Source organism: Ranitomeya imitator, chromosome 3, assembly GCF_032444005.1.
Source record: "Ranitomeya imitator isolate aRanImi1 chromosome 3, aRanImi1.pri, whole genome shotgun sequence".
In the NCBI taxonomy this organism is placed as follows: domain Eukaryota; kingdom Metazoa; phylum Chordata; class Amphibia; order Anura; family Dendrobatidae; genus Ranitomeya; species Ranitomeya imitator.
In genome coordinates this window covers 430,689,813-430,713,398 of record NC_091284.1, presented here as the reverse complement: position 1 = coordinate 430,713,398, position 23,586 = coordinate 430,689,813, and the positions used below count along the sequence as shown (strand labels likewise).

Here is a 23,586-nt window from a genome sequence, read left to right as displayed (position 1 = left end):
AATGGAATTAATGGAAAAAAATGGATCCATTGCATAAATGGAATCTGATGGATCCCATTTAATATTATGAGGACTAGTTGGGGTCTGTTAGGTGTCCTTATTTTAGATCAGTAACAAAAAGGTCCTGCATGATGCACTTTTTCTTCTATTCTAAAAATGGCACATATTAAAACCCAAATGGAGACCATAATGATAAATGGGGTCCCTCTGCTTCTGTTTTCATCAGTTATATAACAGATCTGTTCTGAGTGTTAATTCTGCTTGTCTATTCCTAAAACCGAAACAGATAAATGGAATGTCAGAACGCAGGTGTGAACATAGTCTAAATATACAAAAGATGTTACCCATTGTTAGGTATTACTATAGAAATAAAGAACCATAAAAACTTTACCTGCAGCCCATTGTGGATAAAAGCTGAAATTTCTCCAAAAGAATCTCGTGGGTAATCTACTCTGGACAAAACTCTGTATATATCAGTTTCAAAACTTGGAAACTCCTTACCTTTAGGAATTAATATGACAGACACAACATGCTATGATCATGTAATAATCAAAAAAAGTTCCAAGAAATTAGGAGTTAATATTAAGAAGCTAAAGAATATTTAAAATGAAAGGGAACCGGTCACCATGAAACTGCCATCCAATCTGCTGCCACCATGTTATAGAGCAGGAGGAGCTGAGCAGATTATTATACAGTTTTGCGAGAAAGGATTCAGTATAACCTGTGATTTATATAGATTAAGGGGTGCTCAACTGCTTAATTAATAAAGAAGGTGCTCAGGAGAAAAAATGATCCAAAGTCAATAAAAAATACTCCGGCACTCAAGAACGATGCAAAGAATTTTTAATTCAAACATGAAGTGTCCAAAAGATGGGACTCCTTATCCAAAAGAAATTTGTATAACCAAAAATTTCCATATGCATATGTTCCTTATAAACATAAATGATTCAGGACTCCAATTTGTCCGTGAAGCGATAATCCCCACATAAATATTTCATAGGTATAGGATTCTATATACAGACATGTAGTTCAACGTTTCGGCCAAATAGCCTTCCTCAAGAAACATCTGTAGTTGAAACATATATAAGAACAAAATATAAGTAAAAAACATGTAGAAAGAAAAAAGAAAAAACGAAAACACAAAAAAGTCGGTTGGAGTTCCCAATCCAAGGAAATGATTACTATACATTAATCTAATTAATCTACACTAATCTAACCATTCTTTTGGATAAGGAGTCCCATCTTTTGGACACTTCATGTTTGAATTAAAAATTCTTTGCATCGTTCTTGAGTGCCGGAGTATTTTTTATTAACCTGTGATTTAATCATTTAATCCATTTGTGGGATTCTCGGTACAGTGGGCGGTCCTATCACTGACTGACAGCTTTCTTTATGTAAAGGTACCGTCACATTAAGCGACGCTGCAGCGATATAGACAACGATGCCGATCGCTGCAGCGTCGCTGTTTAGGCGTTGTGTGGTCACTGGAGAGCTGTCACACAGACAGCTCTCCAGCGACCAACGATGCCGAAGTCCCCGGGTAACCAGGGTAAACATCGGGTTACTAAGCGCTGGGCCGCGCTTAGTAACCCGATGTTTACCCTGGTTACCATTGTAAATGTAAAAAAAAAACCACTACATACTTACATTCCGGTGTCTGTCGCGTCCCCCGGCATCAGCTTCCCTGCACTGTGTAAGCGCCGGCCGTAAAGCAGAGCGGTGACATCACCACTGTGCTCTGCTTTACGGCTGGCCGGCGCTGACACAGTGCAGGGAAGCTGACGGCGAGGGACGCGACAGACACCGGAATGTAAGTATGTAGTGTTTTTTTTTTTTTTTTTACATTTACAATGGTAACCAGGGTAAACATCGGGTTACTAAGCGCGGCCCTGCGCTTAGTAACCCGATGTTTACCCTGGTTACAAGTGAACACATCGCCGATTCAGCGATGTCAGCGGGTGATCCAGCGACGAAATAAAGTTCTGGACTTTCAGCTCCGACCAACGATGTCACAGCAGGATCCTGATCGCTGCTGCGTGTCAAACACAACGATATCGGTATCCAGGATGCTGCAACGTCACGGATCGCTATCGTTATCGTTGTAATGTTGTTCAGTGTGAAGGTACCTTAAGTGTGCATAGAGAGGTCACTGTCAATCACCGATAGGACCGCCCACTGGACCAAGAATCCTTTCTCACAAATTATATAATGATCTGCTCAGCTCCTCCTGCTCTATAACATGGTGTCAGCAGATAGGACTGCATTTTCATGGTGACAAGTTCCCTTTAAGCCTTTCCAATGTCCACCAAATATGTGAATTATTTGGCAATATCTTACCTTGATTTAAAAGCTCAATGAAGTCTAGGCCACAGTTTACAAGTTGCCTCATCCTAGACAACACATCCGCTCTGGTCACTCCTTGAGGCTGAGGTCCAAGTTCTATACCTTCAAAGACACATCAGAAAGCATTAGATCTTCTAGTGTAGTCCAGGCCCCTGTCATAAAAATCTATAAGAGAAACAGTTATGATTTGGTTCTCCAGATCTCATGAATTTTGGTTAGGATGTCACTATGTTTGTATGTATAGCTTTTATCCTTCAATGCAGCTATCTGTACTAGCTCCATACATTTACATACATCTTCCAAGTGTTAATATTTTTGTGCTACAGATTTGTAGCTTAAATGGAACTTGTCATCAGTTTTTGCCCTCCTAAAATGATCACACCATCTCCTGGTCCTACAAAGGACTTTTTATTATTGGAGAACAGCAGAAGTTTAAAAAATGTTCTCTACTGTATGTAAGCAGGGTCTGAAATGTCTACTTGGTTTATACCCTGCTTAAAAGTGTCAGATGTTTTCATCCGTAACCCAAGACCTCTTTTCTTGGTTGAACGTAGATTGAGGTCAACACATGTATAGAAGGGAATTAAAAAATCTGTCCCGAACAATGAGTTGCCAATGGGCATGTGCAGGATTTATGCAGTATGGAACTAGTGCTAGATGGAGGATGAAGAAGACCTTCATTGACAACAAAGAAAAAAGCTGGGTTACTGATGAACATGCCAGACATTTCCAAGTAGAACATACTCCCAATGAACACCCTGGGCATCATTTACATAATATGTGGAATATTTTAAAACACTTTTAATGAATGTAAGGAGGTTGATCGAGCCTTAGGTTTCCTCTCTGACCTTTACTAATTATCTGTCGATAGGAAAAAAGGTGGTGAGACCTGTAATTGGCTTTACATTTTCAGTGGCCACTTAGTAAGGCCTTCATTTAGACATTATTCACATGTTCTCTCCATAACTTTCATGGACTGAACTTGTAGCTATTAAAGTCTGTACTGCTATTAAAATGTCTGTGTTTTTTCCACAATAAAATCATGCCCATTTTTTATCTAAGTCATGGATAAAAATTACTGTACCAATACAATTCTATGGGTCTATGAAAATCATGGACAACACACAGATGGAATGCATTTACAGTCCATGTGATGTCCATGATTAACCATGTAATGGATAGAAGAAACTTTGTAATATTTTTATAGAAGAAACTTTGTAATATTTTTTTTCATAAGTGAATAATCAATGCTAACTAACACACTGAACAAATTCTGATGAACGACTGTACAAGTGACGCAGACACAATTTCCACGTCACAAATACTTCTGGCTGCTTCTCCATATTGGATTGTTTCTAAGAAACGCACTATGAATTTGATCTAGAACAACCGGATTGAATACGTTTTTTGTGTATGTCTGATGAAGGTCATTGAGACCAAAATGTCATTTTTTCATACACAACTTATCTGTCGAACACAATAAATTATATCATAAAAAAGAGTACGGGATTCGTCTTATATTAAATTCTGGATTGGGAGTGTCATGCTTCCCACATTGTCTTATAAAAATCCAGTCACTAAGAGATGAGATTTCAGGCATTCATTTGTCTCAATAAGTATGTCCATATTGCAACCAACAATGACATACATCATGCATACAAAACAAATCCATATATACAAGTATAATAGAAGAGAAGAAAAAATGCGGCACTCACCCCGAGATAGCCAATGTCCGAGCTCCTATACCGCACCCTCGTACATACCTGATGTCCTGACGGATGTTATTTTCATTTGTTCTCCAATAAAAGACCACAATCTTCACAGCTATCTCGGGGTGAGTGCCGCATTTTTTCTTCTCTTCTATTATACTTGGATTACTTTGTGGACGTTTATGCTGAGCACCGGTCCCCTTAGCGATTGTGGCGCCTGAACACATAGCTGTCCGCTAATAGTCCTATCTACCTGGATTTGCTCTACCCTAGTGCCGTTCTACCTCTTATATTTTGAAAATCCATATATACGCTTGTTTAGGGACAAGGTGAACAAAACCCCAACATAATAAGAACTTGACACCATTATACAAGAGCAAAAATCTTAAAATGTATCAACTATTTAGACTTGGTCACATTATTGCAGATTAAATCCTAAAAAAGGTAGATGATACAATAGCAGGGGTTCCCAACCTGTAGTTCTCGGGGCCATGATGTGTGGTTTGCGGCTGCCTGCCAGTTTGGTGCATTAGCTCCAAGTCTAGCTCAAAATGGTGACTTTTGTGAGCAGCCCTGCACAGAAGAGCAGATCTGAATGTTCATATTCTGGTCTTGAAAGTTTGGAGATAATTTAAGTATGGTAAGCTGGAGACCGAGTGATGCTACCGGTCATAGGAGGTGCTTAAAGCTGGATGCAACAGTGTGGTGGGAGTGCTTGATGGGAGAATACTGAATGGGGGTATTGTGGGAACCTCTGGATCTTGGTATAATGCCTTGGTGTGATTTCTGTGGAAAAGCTTTGACGGTCATTATGCCGGTAACAGGGGGCTTTGGGTGTCACTACTGTGAGGGGGCAGGAGCCAGATGTGGCTCGCAACTCTCTCTTAGACCTAAATATGTCTTGCGACCGTCTCTCAAAGCTGAATGTGACTTCCAAGGTCAGAAAGGTTGAAGACCACTGATATAATACTTTAATATATACTGTAATACAGTAATGCTTACAGAATGAATGTTTTCCTATATTCTGGAGATAAATATTATCCTTCTTTGGTATATCGATGAGGAAGTTATAGCATGGCATGGATTGATTCCCACTGTTGCTCTGAAATTGAGAAGAGATTTTTTCATCAAAACTAGAAGTAACAGCAATAGTTTTATAAGAATTAGCTTCACATCGCCATTATGTTTTACATGTAAATTTAAGTTTTTGTGCAATATTAATATTCAGTAGATCCAAAAAAACAAAAAACCTTAACTTATTCATGGCAATGCTGCAGACCAGCATCATTTAATCTTCACATTCTATGCAAGTTCAGCTGCACATCTTTCATCCAAGAGAATCGGACCGATTATGCAAACAACACTCTGATCAAACTCTGATCAGATAATCAGCGTAGTGTGCTTCAAGGAGCGAATCAGAGCACACTATGAGAAGATGGAGAACAAAATTTCTCCATCTTCTCAATTGTGTCAGTCTGTGTAAAATAATAATGCACTCAGATGTGATCCAAGCACAGTCCAATGATTTCCACACATTCATTGATTTGCATGGCCGAGTGCAATCCAAATATTCAATTAACCTCAGACATGGTGCAATTTTTTTTCCTCGGACCGACTCGGTCCTATAGAATAATATTGGTCCGAGTATGATCCAATGTTTTGTTGTATCGCACCCTGACAGAAAATATGGTGGTGTGCACCTGGCCTAATGCTCCTAAAATAGATTTAGAAGGATGAACATCGACCAAAGATGGTAGAAACATTTCTTTTTCTTACATTACCTCATTCATGGCATACATGGACACCCATATTTTGCATCAAAATATGGCACTCAGCTCGGGCTACAAAAGTCTTCATAAGTTTTGAGGTAGAAAATATCTATACGCTTAATTGATTTGGTGTAGACCATGTCCTCTTGTTCAGACAGCATGGGTCATTCACACTCATGTATTAAGTGAAACAAAGGTGTGAACACATTTCGATGTTTTCACACTTCCATATTTTATTTCTGCATACAATAGGCTTTTTAATTGTGAAATGAATTCCTGGAATGTTGGCATCCAGGGTTTCATCATGATCCAGCATCCCAATAACAATCTCTTGGCTTATAACATTTTCACATGAACTAAGGGGGAACAGTTGATGGCTGTTTTCCCTCCCTTGCTTTTTCACTTGCCCAATAGTGGAATAATATAATAGTGAGAGGTATGTGTGACCCAAGCTTCCAAATGTTTTAAATGCATTCTAAGTCTCCAATTTTAGGCATACCCAGATGCCATGTAGCATATCTATAGGAGTTCTGCATTTTGGACATTGTGTGATTCTGTTAGGTTTAAGGGGTGTTTTTGAGAGATCAAAGGCATATATTGCTTTCTGTATGATCTTGTATTTCCCTTGACATAGTAACATAGTAACATAGTAACATAGTTAGTAAGGCCAAAAAAAGACATTTGTCCATCCAGTTCAGCCTATATTCCATCATAATAAATCCCCAGATCTACGTCCTTCTACAGAACCTAATAATTGTATGATACAATATTGTTCTGCTCCAGGAAGACATCCAGGCCTCTCTTGAACCCCTCGACTGAGTTCGCCATCACCACCTCCTCAGGCAAGCAATTCCAGATTCTCACCGCCCTAACAGTAAAGAATCCTCTTCTATGTTGGTGGAAAAACCTTCTCTCCTCCAGACGCAAAGAATGCCCCCTTGTGCCCGTCACCTTCCTTGGTATAAACAGATCCTCAGCGAGATATTTGTATTGTCCCCTTATATACTTATACATGGTTATTAGATCGCCCCTCAGTCGTCTTTTTTCTAGACTAAATAATCCTAATTTCGCTAATCTATCTGGGTATTGTAGTTCTCCCATCCCCTTTATTAATTTTGTTGCCCTCCTTTGTACTCTCTCTAGTTCCATTATATCCTTCCTGAGCACCGGTGCCCAAAACTGGACACATCTCATTGAGTGTTACCTTACGAGTTTTCTACCAATCCTCTATTATTTTAGATCCAATGCCTTGGTCATTAAGCTGTTTCGCCCAGCGTTTAAATCGAGTTTCAGGTTGGTCACCCAGCATTATATCTATAATTTCATTATAAAGAAAGGAAATAGAGGATGACCTTGCAGAGGCCCTTACCAGGCAGTCAAAATCATTATATATATTCTTTTGGGAGATATCATCCAAAAGATTCATGTCTAATCTGCGCAAACTGAATTGTTTGACTGGGATTTAAGGCAGAATTTCTCAATTAATTCACCTTTTTTCATTCACCTTGGTTCTGTGGGATGCAATAGTCATACAGTGGGTACGGAAAGTATACATACTGTTAGGGCTAGCAAAACGCACCAAATAATTAGAGAAAAGGAATAAGGTGCATTCACAGCCCGGGGTCCACTGTGCAGAGATGGAACCTGCTGCTAAGCAATGACGGACTATATGGCGTTACAATGAGAATACACACACGGGTTAGCTTCACCCTGTGTGAAAGAAGCGAACCCTGTTGCGTCACAGGGCAGCAGTACCGCACGTAACAGAAATAATAATAAAGTAGCACGAGAGTGCATGTGGTGCCGCACTGACGGACACCACTAACCACCCAGACTTCGGTTTGGAAAGCTCGGTGATAGCGCATGGCGCCGTACTGGCGGTCACAGCAATAGATGCTGTTTGTGTACTAATGTTGGTAAAGTCGGGCGCTAGATTACAATCATCCTCCTTACACGAGCATTCAAACACAAGGGAGGGGATGATTAAAGAGCGACTTTCACTCACAACACACACACATAAACAAGTGTATACTAGCGCATGGCCGTGCAGCCATGCAAACCTCTTATAGCTGCAGCAAGTTCAGGACCTTCCTAGAGGACCAATGAGAACTGCTACAGTAACTGAGCAACTTCAGGACCTTCCTGGAGGACCAATAGGAGCTACTGCAGTACCTGAGCATGTGACCCTAGACCTCCACTGAGAGGTCTTCCTTTCGGCATGCTCAGAAGGGGAAAAGCAGGACTTAGTCCCAGAGACGTCTGCTCGCCGCTGATCAGTACAGGCTACAATGGCAGAGCCTAGAAAGGCAGCAGTAACCCTCTGCACAGAACCAGACTGAGCGAGATGCTGGGACTGACATCTCCACTGAGCAGGCTCCACTGCGGCTGATACAGAATGAGAGATCGCAGCAGACAAGGTTTGAGATTCCCCCTGTGCAGCGACGGGAACTCGACTCCTAACACATACCTCTTTAAATTTTTTACTCCTTGTTTCATTGCAGCCATTTGGTAAATTCAAAAAAGTTCATTTTTTTCTCTTTAATGTACACTCTGTGCCCCATCTTGACTGAAAAAAAAGAAATGTAGTAATTTTTGCAAATTTATTAAAAAAGAAAAACTGAAATATCACATGGTCATAAGTATTCAGACCCTTTGCTCGGTATTGAGTAGAAGCACACTTTTGAGCTAGAACAGCCATGAGTCTTCTTAGGAATGATGCAACAAGTTTTTCACACCTGGATTTGGGGATCCTCTGCCATTCTTCCTTGCAGATCCTCTCCAGTTCCTTCAGGTTGGATGGTGAATGCTGGTGGACAGCCATTTTCAGGTCTCTCCAGAGATGCTCAATTGGGTTTAGGTCAGGGCTCTGACTGGGCCAGTCAAGAATGGTCACAGAGTTGTTCTGAAGCCACTCCTTTGTTATTTTATCTGTGTGCTGAGGGTCATTGTTTTGTTGGAAGGTGAACCTTGGGCCAAGTCTGAGGTCCAGAGCACTGTGGAAGAGGTTTTCATCCAGGATATCTCTATACTTGGCTGCATTCATGTTTCCTTCAATGATAACCAGTCGTCCTGTCCCTGGAGCTGAAAAACACCCTCATAGCATGATGCTGTTGGGATTGTATTGGGCAGGTGATGATCAGTGTCTGGTTTTCTCCACACATACCACTTAGAATTATCACCAAAAAAATCTATCTTCATCTCATCAGACCAGAGAATCTTATTTCTCATAGTCTGGGAGTCCTTCATGTGTTTTTTAGCAAACTCTATGCGGGCTTTCATATGTCTTGCTTCCGTTGGGCCACTCTGCCATAAAGGCCCGACTGGTGGAGGGCTGCAGTGATAGTTGACTTTGTGGAACTTTCTCCCATCTCCCTACTGCATCTCTGGAGCTCAGCGAGAGTGATCTTGGGGATTTTCTTTACCTCACTCACCAAGGCTCTTCTCCCACGATTGCTCAGTTTGACTGGACGGCCAGTTCTAGGAAGACTTCTGGTGGTACCAAACTTTTTCCATTTAAGGATTATAGAGGCCACTGTGCTCTTAGGAACCTTGAGTACTGCAGAAATTCTGTTGTAACCTTGGCCAGATCTGTGCCTTGCTACAATTCTGTCTCTGAGCTCCTTGGCCAGTTCCTTTGAACTCATGATTCTCATTTGGTCTGACATGCACTGTGAGCTGTGAGGTCTTAGGGTACCGTCACACTATACCATTTCGATTGCTACGACGGTACGATTCGTGACGTTCCAGCGATATCGTTACGATATCGCTGTGTCTGACACGCAGCAGCGATCAGGGATCCTGCTGAGAATCGTACGTCGTAGCAGATCGTTTAGAACTTTCTTTCATCGCTGGATCTCCCGCTGTCATCGCTAGATCGGTGTGTGTGACACCGATCTAGCGATCTAGCGATGCGATCCAGCGATGCGTTCGCTTGTAACCAGGGTAAACATCGGGTTACTAAGCGCAGGGCCGCGCTTAGTAACCCGATGTTTACCCTGGTTACAAGCATAAAACTAAAAAAAAACAAACAGCACATACTTACATTCTGGTGTCTGTCCCTTGCCGTCTGCTTCCCGCACTGTGACTGCCGGCCGTAAAGTGAAAGCAGAGCACAGCGGCTGTGCTTTCACTTTCACTTTACGGCCGGCAGTCAGTGAGTGCGGGAAGCAGACGGCAAGGGACCTGACGGACACCAGAATGTAAGTATGTGCTGTTTGTTTTTTTTAGTTTTACGCTTGTAACCAGGGTAAACATCGGGTTACTAAGCGCGGTCCTGCGCTTAGTTACCCGATGTTTACCCTGGTTACCCAGGGACCTCGGCATCGTTGGTCGCTGGAGAGCTGTCTGTGTGACAGCTCCCCAGCGACCACACTACGATTTACCTACGATCACGGCCAGGTCATATCGCTGGTCGTGATCGTAGGTAAATCGTATAGTGTGACGGTACCCTTACATAGACAGGTGTGTGCATTTCCAAATCAAGTCTTATCAGTTTAATTAAACACAGCTGGACTCCAAAGAAGGAGTAGAACCATCTCAAGGAGGATCACAAAGAAATGGACAGCATGTGACTTAAATATGAGTGTCTGAGCAAAGGGTCTGAATACTTATGACCATGTGATATTTCAGTTTTGGACAGCATGTGATTTAAATATGAGTGTCTGAGCACAGGGTCTGAATACTTATGACCATGTGATATTTCAGTTTTTCTTTTTTTATTAAATTTTCACACGTTTCTACATTTCTGTTTTTTTTTTCTGTCAAGATGGGGTGCAGAGTGTACATTAATGTAAAAAATGAACTTTTTTGATTGTACCAAATGGCTGCAATTATACAAAGAGTGAAAAATTTAAAGGGGTCTGAATACTTTCCGTACCCATTGTATGCTTACCTACTGATCTCCTGCCGCATTGGTCAGCACTGTAGATAATGATAGGCTGCTCGTTACTCGAGTTTTTTGAGCATGTTCGGGTGTTCTCCGAGTATTTTGGGCATGCTCATAAATGATCTTTGAGTCCCCGCAGCTGCATGATTTGCGGCTGTTAGACAACCTGAACACATGCAGAAATTGCCTGTTTGTTAGGGAATCTCCACATGTATTCAGGCTGTCTAACAGCCGCAAATCATGCAGCTGCGGGGACTCAAACATAATTTACGAGAACACTCAAAATACTCAGAGAACACCCGAGCATGTTCGGAAAACTCGAATAACGAGCACACTCGCTCCTCACTATCTGCAGATATCCACCACAGAAAGAAGGAAGGAAATCGGCAAGGGATCCAGGCAGCAGTAAAAAAAAAGTGATGGAAGATCAGTAGATGAGTATATAGATTTGTTCTTAAAGAATATATTGGACTTTTTATTTTAAGGGAAATGAGGAGCAGCCCCTCCTGATGTCTAAACCTTGTTGATTGGTATGTGGCATGAAACTTCTGTCATTTTATTCAAAATCTAAAACAGACCCACTAGAAATTGTGCATATCATTTATAACTTTCCATGTATTCAGAGGAGCAGTTGGGCCCTCCTTAGGCACCAGGGCACCACTCAATGTTTGCTTACACATCACATTTTGTTCTTTTATAATACTTACCTGCAAGTAGTTTGCTAAATGCATTGACACAACGTCATCTTTCGAGCAGAGCAAAAGTGTTGATCCCATGTTGGAAGTTGTATTGTGTAAATCAAAAACGAAATCATACAGACATGATCCAGAGCCATATTTCTGATTCAGTTCTCTTGCCCGCTTAAACTCGTATGGGTCATTCTCAGAATCTGGTGAGCTGATAGAATAGAATAAGTGTAGATCAGCAAGGTACAGAATTTTTGATTTTTTTGCTTCTGCCATAAACCCCCCAAAATTTAATGTAAATACATTTAGTAAAATATATAAAAATATATACACAGTGCAAAATAAAATAAACATTAAAAATTAGCTCACATATTAAATCCCACGCAAAAAAGCAGCAGACATCCAACCTGACACAAATACACTTTGCCTCGATATCAGTACTTTAGGCTTTAATAAGTTCATATCACACATTAAATAAAATATTTAAAATACTTGGTGACTGCGTATATTTTCCAAAATAATGAAGCTACCAATTATTTTCAAAGGTTTAAAATGTGAGTAAAGGCTATTTATATAAGCTGAGGCTTCCACCAACAATATAAAGCCACTGGTCACTAAGGCTATGTGCCCACGTTGCAGAAATCCTGTGGAAATGTCCGCAGCATTTCCGCAACTCCCTGCCGCGGGTAAAACGCATGCGGAATTCTCATGCGTTTCCCGCAAAACACAAGCGATTTGCAAGCGTTTTTAGCTTGCAGAATGCATGCGCTTTTATAAGCGATTTGAAACATCGCTTGGAAAAGTGATTGACAGGTTGGTCACACTTGTCAAGCATAGTGCTTGACAAGTGTGACCAACTTTTTACTATTGATACTGCCTATGCTGCATCAATAGTAAAAGATAGAATGTTAAAAACAATCAAAAAAGTAAAAAATATGGTTATTCTAACCTTCCGACGACCCCCGACCTCCTCAGCGGCACTCCCGGTACGTTCCGTTCCCAGGGATGCTTTGCGCGAAGGACCTTTGTGATGTCATGGTCGCATGACCGTGACGTCATCTCAGGTGATTCACGCAATGCATCTGCAGCGCCCCAGGGTCCTGGTCGTTGCAGTAATGTCATTTTCCTCTAGGGGAGAGTGATATTAGGTTTGGAGGCAAAGAAGGAGAACTGAATCCAGGTATCATAAACATGCAACACATTTCATACTCCAGGCCACCAGAGGGAGCTCTGCTCCTATTTATTAGGGCACTCTTCACACTGAGGTAAAACTGGTTGCCTGGAGAGGCAGTTGCTGGCTGAGCTTTGCTCAGGTAGTTGGTCCCTGGCAGGGGTGGGAGCCTGTCAGAGATCCAGACAGAAGGACACGGAGCTGTGCCTGCCCTAAGTGCGGCAGTTCCTAAGAAAGAGACTGAAGGAGAACTGTATTGTAGAGAGGGTGAAAAAGTCATAGCAAAGGAGTGGATATCAGGAGGAGTTCTGCCCTACACAGGCTGCCTCCTTCTGAGGCGCAGGATCCCGGTAGCCGGAACACCGAGGGAGCAGAGACATAACATCTACAACATCTGTGAGGACCTTATGAGACGCTTAGCAGTAAGGTACTACAACACCACGGCGCTAGAGGAAGGCTACTGATTTCTACCTAGACAAGAGGACTCTTGATTTGCTCCCATTTGCCTCCAAACTGGCCGGATTCTGCCTGCCCTGTGATCTGGTGCCCTGGACTGTGGATGCTGAAGTCTTCAGTAAAGGTAAAGAGACTGCAACCTTGTGTCCTCGTTCTTCACTGCGCCTCTCACCATCCACCATCTACACACCGGGAAGCCCTGGGGATACACTTTACCTGTGGGAAAGTATACCATCTAGCTGCCATAACATCACCCCAGCGGACCCCTTAAAGCAGCGTTGGTCACCCTGACCGAATACCACAGGTGGCGTCACAAACTATCCCTTTAAAGACCTTCCCTTTAATACGGACGTCCTAGGGCCACAGATCGGGTCAGCCACCGTGACATCCCCCTGGGAACCGAAGGACCCGGTACCGAGTACTCCACGGCCCCCAGGGGGCGATCCACATCCCTGGGAACGGAAGCCACCGCTGAGAGGCGGGAGGACTCCGGGGGCCATCAGAAGGTAAGTATATCCATATTTTTTACTTTAATTCTTTTTTTACAGGAATATGATAGCCAGGGCCTAGAGGAGAATCTCCTCTCCTTTAGACCCTGGGTACGATCCGCACATGAAGCGCTCACTTTACGCATGGTAAGCATAGCCACATGCGTAAAATGAGCATTTCAATGCAATCATATGGCGGCAGAATCGCTGAGATTCCACAGAAATAATGAGCATGCTGCGGACTTTACCGCTATGCGATTCTGCAGTGGAAAAATCAGCAGCATGGGCACAGCAACTGCAGAATCCCATAGGATTGGATAGGAATGCGTTTTTTAAGCATTTCCGCTGTGGCAAAAACGTGGCTGAAACGCATACAAAACGCAATGTGGGCACACAGCCTAAGGGAGCTCATGGGAACATTTGACTTAATGTGTAATGAGTGTATTTGGGTACTGCTTTCCTCTAAACTATTATCTCTCTGAGTTAAGGGTTAGAAGAAGAATAAAGATCTAGCTTACCAGGTTCCTGGGCAGACCTATTTAACCCTGGGGTTACTCCTGAAGGTGAGGATGCCTGGTTTATGTGCCTCTCTATGCTCCTACGAAATCCTACGCAACTCCCATCCTTGCCCCAATGAGGACAGGGGTAGGAGTAAAAGAGTAACACCAGCTGGACAGACAGGGGGACACCAAGGTACAATCAAACAACAGGCACACAGGATAAAATACAAAGCGGAAATGGGTACACAGTAAAGATGCAGAAAAGCAACAAGAAAGAACACCAGATGGGTAAGAGAGAGGTATTCACAAGACGACTAGAACAACTCTCCAGAACACTTTTCCACAGAAGCCAGGAACAGAATGAAGATTCTATTACTCTCATGGAAGGAAGCCAGACTCCATTTCTATAATGGAAGGGTTTGGTTCCAATAAGCAGTACAGCCAATAGACCATGAGGAACTTTAAACCCTTTACATACCACAAGAAACGTGTTAACTCATTAATGGCCAGGTAGATTTAAAAAGGACATGTGCTCAACCAAACACTGCGATCCTTTAATCTCAGATGTACCACAGATCCTATGGCACATTCATTACATTAACCCACGACCCAGGATGCTCCATGGCATTGCTGACAAGAACTTGAAGATTTTGAGATGGATGATTTACTACGTCACCTTGTTGAAAGGCTTACAGGGCTGGTGGTGAGGATTGGTTTTGTTGGTGCATGGAAAAGGAGTCAACAGGCAGTGTCGCAGTAGCAGCTGCAGAGGATCTGGGCCTGGCGGCAGAAGATGTCCTTTTAAAAGGCAGGCGGTAGCAAGGATGTCAGGCTGTCTGTCAGAGAGAGAACACCCAGAGCTGCCTATTCCCCACCTTTCCATGAGAATTGCCGGAGTAAGCGATGAACAATGCTTGCTGGGTTGAGAGCAGGAGGTGAGTGGGGTGCGGGATGATTATTCTAGTTCATGGCTTAAATGATCGTCAATCTGTGAATGTGTCGGTGGTAATGCGCACTCATCTAATTCAGTTTTGGCTGTTCATTTTGTCTCCTGTTTGGTCGGTAGTAATTATTCATACTCATCTTTGGCCCCTATTTTACACTGATCTTCTTTTTTCCAAACCGTATTTGAAAGTATGCCAGTGAATATTGTTTTTCAAGTAAAACAGATGTTAAAAGGAAAAAAAAGGGACAGTGTGGCAGTGAATAAGTGCCGCCGGATCACCATGAAGTTGTTTAGATTGTTAGGTGTGTTGGATGGAGCATGTTCATCTAATTTTGAGAGCAAGTGATTTAAAGCATTTTTTTTTCTATTATAACAGAAATATATAGATATATAGATATTATAACAGAAAATTATGTCTTGAGGATTTGCATATGAAAATCTAAAACTGATCAAGTGGGTAGAGAGATTTGGTTGCAATTTTCAGCTCTCAAAAATGAAGTATGTCCTTAATAACACCTATCAGAGTTTTTTCTGTTAGACCCTGGTGTAACAGTCCATTATTTATCCATGCAGACTGTTCCATTGCAACTTGGTTTCAGTTTAACTATATCCTTAAGGGTATGTGTCCACGTGCAGTAAACGCTGCGTGTTTGACGCTGCATAGAGACGCAGCGTCAAACACGAAGCGTCCAGATGTTACAGCATAGTGGAGGGGATTTAATGAAATCCCGTCTCCACTATGCGTGGTAACACGCACGCGCACGCGGCGGCCCTGCGACTCCGGACATGCTGCGCGTCTTTTCAGATCGCAGCATGTCCGTATATCTTGCGTCGCCGCAAGATATAGCACAGGGCCCTATGCGATGGGTGCGATGATCCCGGATGTGTGCTATGAACACATCCGGCATCATCGCGTCCCCAGAAGGGGCGGAGCTTAGCGCAGAGCGGCAAAGCCGCTCCGACTAAACCGCCGGCCATCCTGAAGGTGGACACATACCCAGAAAAATTATTGAAGTCATTGATCTTAAGATTTATTTAATTTCTCTTCTTATTCTCTATGGATTGGCGATGGCACAGAGACTGTGAGGTTGGGTTTAAGTGAAGACTCTGCGATGCAGAAGGGCAGATGGGAATCAAGTAGATTTATTAATTATGTCAGGCAAGATCTGGTTTTAATTTAATTCTCTCTTAGATTCCAAGAAAATGTGTGTATGGATTGTTGGTCATTCCTTTGTGCATTGGGCCGGAAACAAAGCATCATTACGGAAATATAGTGATAATTTAGGTTTTGATCCGGATTATTTTTACATGTTGGCCGCTAATTAGGGGTTTAAGATGGGGGGATGTGATGAATGAGCTTCTTCGTGCTAAATAGTTTTTTCCGTCACCAAGTCTGATTATTTTGCACGCTGGAGGCAATGGTTTAGGAAGAATGAAAACTAAGGACTTAAAGGGAACCTGTCACCCCGTTTTTTCAGATTGAGATATAAATACTGTTAAATAGGGCCTGCGCTGTGCGTTACTATAGTGTATGTAGTGTACCCCGATTCCCCACCTATGCTGAGAAATACATTACCAAAGTCGCCGTTTTCGCCTGTCAATCAGGCTGGTCAGGTCGGGTGGGCGTGGTGACATCGCTCTTTTCTTCCCCAGCTTTCCGTTGGTGGCGTAGTGGTGTGCGCATGTCCAGAGTTCCGAATCCCCTGCGAGCACGTGAAGCAAAAGCGCGCGTTCTGCGCTATTGCCCCTGTCATCGGTGGGGGCGGCCATCTTCCTGGGGCCGCGCGTGCACAGATCGAGTGCTCTGCTGCACGGGGCTTCAGGAAAATGGCCGCGGGATGCCGCATGTGCGCATTAGAGATCGCGGCGGCCATTTTCCCAAAGCCGAGATGCAAACTCTGGACATGCGCACACCACTACGCCACCAACGGAAAGCTGGGGAAGAAAAGAGCGATGTCACCACGCCCACCCGACCTGACCAGCCTGATTGACAGGCGAAAACGGCGACTTTGGTAATGTATTTCGCAGCATAGGTGGGGAATCGGGGTACACTACATACACTATAGTAACACACAGCGCAGGCCCTATTTAACAGTATTTATATCTCAATCTGAAAAAACGGGGTGACAGGTTCCCTTTAATTGAAGAGACAAAAAGTGTAATTTTGTGTTGCAGCACTATTTTTCTGGATACAGAGGTCGTTTTCTCCAAAATTATACAAAGATTACTGTGGAATTGCCATGAATTCACATTTTTAGATAAAATTAGAAAACGGGTAAATAGGATAATAAAAAAATGAATACAGTCAATAGGTAGTTTTTCATATCGTCACATTCATTTGGAGGGTTTCGTTACAGGACTATTCAGCGATGATCTGGTTCATTTGTCAGATATTAATTGAAAAAGGAGATTCGACGTTTCAGCGTAGACCATACTGCTGTATGAAGGAAGCCGTTCCAGATTGGAATAGCAATTTTGTAGTTTTTCTTTTTAGGCGTTTCACGCTCGCACCAAGCTCCTTTTCAAAAACAAACGTCACAATCACAACCTTTTCAGGTGATCAACTCCATAACTCTCTTCTCATCTGTATATGTGCGCTTGTCTCCCCCCCACTTTTATTTGTCAGATATTGGCTTAGATATATTTAATCTGGATATGTAAAATATTATTGAGGCTGCAGTGCTTGGGGAAAAGCCACTTCGGTTCCTTGACAATCATGGCTTGTGGGAGGAAACACCTAGCTCTTGGGCTATGGGTTTTTGTATTTATGAATGGACTAGACGATCAGCTTGAGTCATATAAGGGCTGAGCTGTTATTGGGATTGAGTTATGTTTCAATGGATTAATTTATTCAAATAATGAATTGGTTAATTTATTCAATATACCTAATAAAGCATTGCAGCCTGTTTTTATGCCAACCAGTTTGTGCATCTTTATTATTTTTAAATTTAAGCATAGTACATATATTCCCATGTAAAGCTCCGGTCGCTAAGAATAAGGGGGCTCATGGGAATATTGGACTTAATATGTACTGATAGTATAAGGACACTAATTGCCTCTAAACTATTATCTCTCTGAGATTTCACTAAGGGTTAAAAGATGAATAAAGATCAACCTTTGTCACCTTTCTTTTTTGAAAGGAGGTAACACCCAGCTCTTGGGCTGTTTTTATGAGTATCTATGAATGGACTGGATGCTCGACTTTTGCCAATTAAGGGCTGAGCCGTTATTGGGATTGAGTTATGTTATGTCTTAATTGATTAATTTTTTCAAATATTTAATTGATTAATTTATTCAATATCCTTAATAAAGCATTGTGGCCTGTTTATATGCCAACCAGTTTGTGTGTCTTTATTACTTTTAGATTTAATAATATTACATGTATTGTAAGGGAGCTCACTCGCTCTGGCATGTAGCCTTTGTGGCAATATGAGCCTGATTCATTTAAGCGTTTAAGGCAGAAATCTGGGGAAAAAAGCTTTGAAAAGTCTCAAAATGTTGGTGTAATGCTGCAATAATTGTGACTTTGGGTGTTTTCACGCCATTTTCGTCCAGTTCCAACAAAATGGACAGGGCTGGAGCAACTCCCGCTCATCATATTCATGATAAGCAGTGGCATTCCTTACGCCACAAATCGTACTCCAGTTCCAAACTGGAGTATGATTAGTGGCTCGTCGCATACATAGGCACACGCCACGTTCCAGATGCACCAGTTTTATTAAGAGATGTATGTTTATTTATGAATCAGGAGCGTCTGTCTCCAACATACCGTTAGGGGTCGAGTTCCCGCTTCTGCACAGGGGGAATCTCGAGCCACCTCTGCTGCGGTCTCCCATTCTTGTCCAGCCGCAGTGGAGTCTGCTCAGCAAAGACATCGGTCCCAGCGTCTTGCTCATTCTCACTCTGTTCTGAGAGTTACTGCTGCTTCACCAGTCTCTGCCATTAAGGTCAGTGCTGGTCAGCAGCGAGCGGACTTCTCTGGGACTAAGTCCTTGTCTGCACGTACTGAGCATGTCCAGGGTAAGATCTCCCGTTGGAGATCGAGGGTCATGTGCTCAGGCTCTGCAGCACATTCCATTGGTCCTTTTGGCAGGTCTTGGAAGGGCAAAGGTACTGTAGCCACTTCCTGTGCTGCTGCTATATAAACTGCGCATGACCGCACGGCCGTGCGCTAGTATTGTCTTACTATTGAATACGTGTGTTTGTTGTGAGTGCAAGTCGCTCATTAAATACCCCTACCCTATTGTATGACTGTTCGCGTATGGAGTATGGCTGCTATCTAGCGCCCGACTAATCACTCAACGTGTCACACACGTATCAGCGTCTATTGCTGTGACCGCCAGTGCGGCGCCACGCGCCAGTAGTGCGCTTCCTGACCCACGTCTGGGTGCTTAGTGGTGCCTGCCAGCACGGCACAGTTCGCACTTCGGTGCTCTAATTATAAGAGTTGCCTAACACACCCTGTTGCGGTGTTGTGTCAGCAAGTGGTCTAATCGGACTTCAATCCTGTGTCTTGGGGTTGTGTTCGCTGACTCCTTGCTTGCACTCTTTAGTGCGGTATTGCGGACCTGTGGTTTTACCGGGTTCGCTTCCACCGCCATAATACGCTGCCATTTACTAGCAGCAGGTTTTTACCTGCACAGTGGACCCCGGACTGCGAACGCATCTATTATCATCTTTCTTGGTGCGTTCCGCCAGTCCTAACAGAATACTAGCGCCAGGGTCTGGCTAGTAAATGGCAGACGATCAGCGTTTACAGCGGTACATCCAGCAGCTGGAGGGAAGGTTGGCGGCCCTAGAGCGTTCAACCTCAGCTGTGGATGTTACTGCTGTCGCTGTTCAGGCTGCAAGTGTAGCCGCAGCCAGTTTGTCCGCTGCCACCTCTGCCCCGACTTTATCCCGTCTCCCGCTTCCTGACAAGTTTGCTGGTGACAGTAAACAATGTCGCGGATTCGTAAGCCGGTGCTCCATACACCTGGAGCTCCTGGCGGCGCGTTTCCCTACGGAACGGGCGAAAGTGGGATTTATTTTATCTCTCTTGTCGGGCAGGGCGTTGGAGTGGGCAACGCCACTTTGGGAGCGTGATGACCGTGTGGTACAGAGTGCTCCGCTCTTTCTGGACGCTCTGAAGCAGGTCTTTTTGGGACCCCGTATTACACACGATACCGCGCTCCAGTTATTGACAATCACTCAGGGTTCGTCCGTGGTCAGTCAGTTTGCCATCCAGTTCCGGACTCTAGCCTCGGAGTTAGAGTGGTCGGATAAAGTTCTAATTCCGGTGTTCTGGAGGGGACTGGCAGACCACGTGAAGGACGCCTTAGCCACCAGGGAGATACCCGCCACACTGGAGGAGCTTATTTCTCTATCTACCCGCATCGACCTCCGTTTTCACGAACGAAGGTTAGAGCAGACCCAGTGTAGGCAGAGGTTTAAACTGGCTCCCACCTTCGCCACACCTCTTGAATCTTCCGTTTTGGCGTCCGACTCCCATGAGCCCATGGAGGTTTCTCGAGCGGGACCTAAGTCTCAGGCCGCTCAAGTACCCATGGTTTGTAAAAATTGTCACCAACGAGGACATTACACTAATAAATGTCCACGGCGGTCGGGAAAACGATCGCGTCTAGTAACCTTAGGGGGAGGTTCACTAGACACAGCGGCTTTTTCCTCCAAACTGTCCTTTAAAGGGACAATCCTGTTTGACTCATCCACTCTACCAGTCGAGCTTTGTGTGGATTCAGGAGCAGAGGGAAATTTCATGTCCTCTGCTTTTGCTCTGCGCCACGCTGTACCACTTGTTATGCTCGCCAAACCTGTAACTGTTAGAGTTGTGAATGGGTCGACACTTCCACAACAAATCACACACCAGACTGTTCCATTCTCGTTGTCCATGTCCCCTTCCCACCAGGAGATTATTTCCCTTCTAGTCCTACCCGAGGGAATGGATGAGATTTTACTGGGAATACCCTGGCTCCGTTACCACTCCCCACATATTGAGTGGTCCTCTGGGAGAATATTGGGTTGGAGTAAGTCTTGTATGGGCAGGTGTGTGAGTGAGTGTGTACAGGTCTCTACTACCGAGGTACCTGCAGACCTTTCATCTCTTCCAAGGTACTATTGGTGCTATGCAGATGTATTCTCTAAAAAGGCAGCAGAGACTCTACCGCCTCATCGCCCCTATGACTGTCCTATTGACCTCTTGCCTGGAGCTGAACCTCCTCGGGGAAGGGTATATCCCCTCTCTCTCCCTGAGACGGAGGCTATGTCTCAATACATCCAGGAGAATTTGGCAAGAGGATTCATTAGGAAGTCAGTGTCTCCTGCAGGGGCGGGATTCTTCTTCGTACAGAAGAAGAACGGGGAATTACGTCCTTGCATCGATTACAGGGGTCTCAATGCTATCACCATTAAAAATAAGTACCCGTTGCCCATGATTTCGGAGCTCTTTGACAGGCTAAGGGGAGCAAAGATATTCACCAAACTAGATCTGCGGGGTGCCTACAACTTGATTCGCATCCGTGAGGGGGACGAATGGAAAACGGCTTTCAATACCAGGGATGGGCACTATGAGTACCTGGTGATGCCCTTCGGGCTCTGTAATGCCCCAGCCGTTTTTCAGGACTTTGTCAACGATATCTTCCGGGATATGCTTTCCACCTCGGTTGTAGTCTATCTGGATGATATTCTCATCTTCTCTCCAGATATTGACTCCCACCGGAGAGATGTTGGCAGAGTCTTTGAACTCTTACGGGCGAATTCCTTATATGCAAAGTTGGAGAAGTGTGTGTTTGAACAGGAGTCCTTGCCTTTCCTGGGCTATATCATCTCGGCCCAGGGATTGGCTATGGATCCTGCCAAACTACAAGCAGTGATGGACTGGCAGGAACCCCATTCTCTTAAAGCGGTCCAGCGCTTTATGGGGTTCATAAATTACTATCGCCAGTTCATTCCCCACTTCTCAACTTTGGTAGCTCCCCTGGTATCCCTCACCAAGAAGGGAGCGAATCCCAAATCGTGGTCCGAAGGGGTCTCCAAGGCCTTCTCTTCTATAAAGTCCCATTTTGCCAGTGCTCCTATCTTACATCGTCCCGATGTGGGTAAGCCATTCCTTTTGGAAGTGGATGCCTCATCCGTTGGTGCTGGAGCAGTCCTCTATCAAAAGGATGCTCAGGGTCGGAAGCACCCATGCTTCTTTTTCTCAAAGACCTTCACACCAGCGGAGAGAAATTACTCCATCGGGGATAGAGTTGCTGGCAATGAAGTTGGCCTTTTCGGAGTGGAGACATCTCTTGGAGGGTGCTCGGTTCCCATTCCAAGTTTTCACGGATCACAAGAATTTGGTCTATTTACAAACAGCCCAGCGGCTGAATTCTCGTCAGGCCAGATGGTCCTTGTTTTTCTCCCGGTTACACTTTACCCTACATTATCTCGCCGGGGAGAAGAACATTCGTGCTGACGCTCTCTCTCGCTCCTTCGTGTCAGCTGAGGAGGAGGAGGACGAGCCTCGGCTCATTGTCCCTTTGGAGAGTCTGAGAACTGTAGCTCCGGTTTCGCTGGAGTCTGTGCCCCCGGGCAAGACTTTTGTTCCCATCAATTTGCGTCCGGAGGTTCTCGCTTGGGCTCATTCATCCAGAGTGGGTGGACACTTTGGGGCAAAAAAGACATCTGAGCTACTGGCGAGGACGTACTGGTGGCCACATATGGTTCGTGACGTCGGAGACTACGTTCAGGCATGTGTCTCTTGTGCCAAGAATAAGTCTTCCCGACAACGGCCAGCTGGTTTGTTATACCCTCTGCCGGTGGCAGACAGGCCCTGGGAGATGGTCGGGATGGATTTTGTTGTGGGTCTGCCCAAGTCTCGTGGCTGTACCATTATTTGGGTAATCACCGACCATTTTTCTAAAATGGTGCATTTGGTGCCGCTTCCCCGGTTACCTTCTGCACGGGCCTTGGCAGCGTTGTTTGTCAAACACATCTTTCGTCTTCACGGTATGCCAGACAAAATTGTCAGTGACCGAGGTCCCCAGTTTGCGTCTCGGTTCTGGAGAGAGCTTTGTCGTCTTCAGTATCGAGTTGAATCTCTCTTCGGCTTATCATCCCGAGACGAATGGGTTGGTAGAGAGAGCCAACCAGACCTTGGTCACATATCTGCGACATTTTGTTTCGGCTAAGCAGGATGACTGGGCATCTTTGCTACCGTGGGCGGAGTTTGCTCTTAACAATGCTGTCGCTGATTCCACTGGACAGACTCCATTCCTCCTTAACTATGGTCAGCATCCGCGGGTACCTGTGCCCATGCCCGTGTCTTCCGCTGATTCCAGGGTGGCAGACTGGGCTGTGGAGGCACGGGACATTTGGGATCGCACTCAGGATGCCATTCAGGCTTCCAAGGAGAGAATGAGGTCCTCCGCCGACGCACATCGGCGCCCCGCTCCAACCTTTGCTCCTGGCGACTTAGTGTGGCTCTCCGCCCGTAACATCAGGCTGCGAGTTGAGTCTACCAAGTTTGCACCTCGCTACTTAGGTCCTTTTAAGGTCCTCGAACAGGTTAATCCTGTGGTTTACCGTCTGGCCCTTCCTCCACGCCTAGGTATCACCGACACCTTTCACGTGTCCCTCCTTAAGCCCGTCTACAT

At 44.4% G+C, this 23,586-nt stretch overlaps 1 protein-coding gene across 5 annotated transcripts in view; it reads right to left on the bottom strand.

Annotated features, from left to right (window-relative positions):
- Positions 1 to 23,586, bottom strand: part of LOC138670182 (N-acyl-aromatic-L-amino acid amidohydrolase (carboxylate-forming)-like) — a 69,729-nt gene that overhangs the window by 7,517 nt on the left and 38,626 nt on the right. For all 5 annotated transcript variants that reach the window (XM_069757289.1, XM_069757284.1, XM_069757285.1 and 2 more), the window contains 4 exons: positions 11,414 to 11,603; positions 5,055 to 5,154; positions 2,338 to 2,445; positions 392 to 501 (listed from right to left, as the gene is read on the bottom strand). In XM_069757289.1, coding sequence (XP_069613390.1) covers positions 392 to 501; positions 2,338 to 2,445; positions 5,055 to 5,154; positions 11,414 to 11,603 — 508 coding nt within the window. The remainder of the gene's footprint in view (positions 1 to 391; positions 502 to 2,337; positions 2,446 to 5,054; positions 5,155 to 11,413; positions 11,604 to 23,586) is intronic.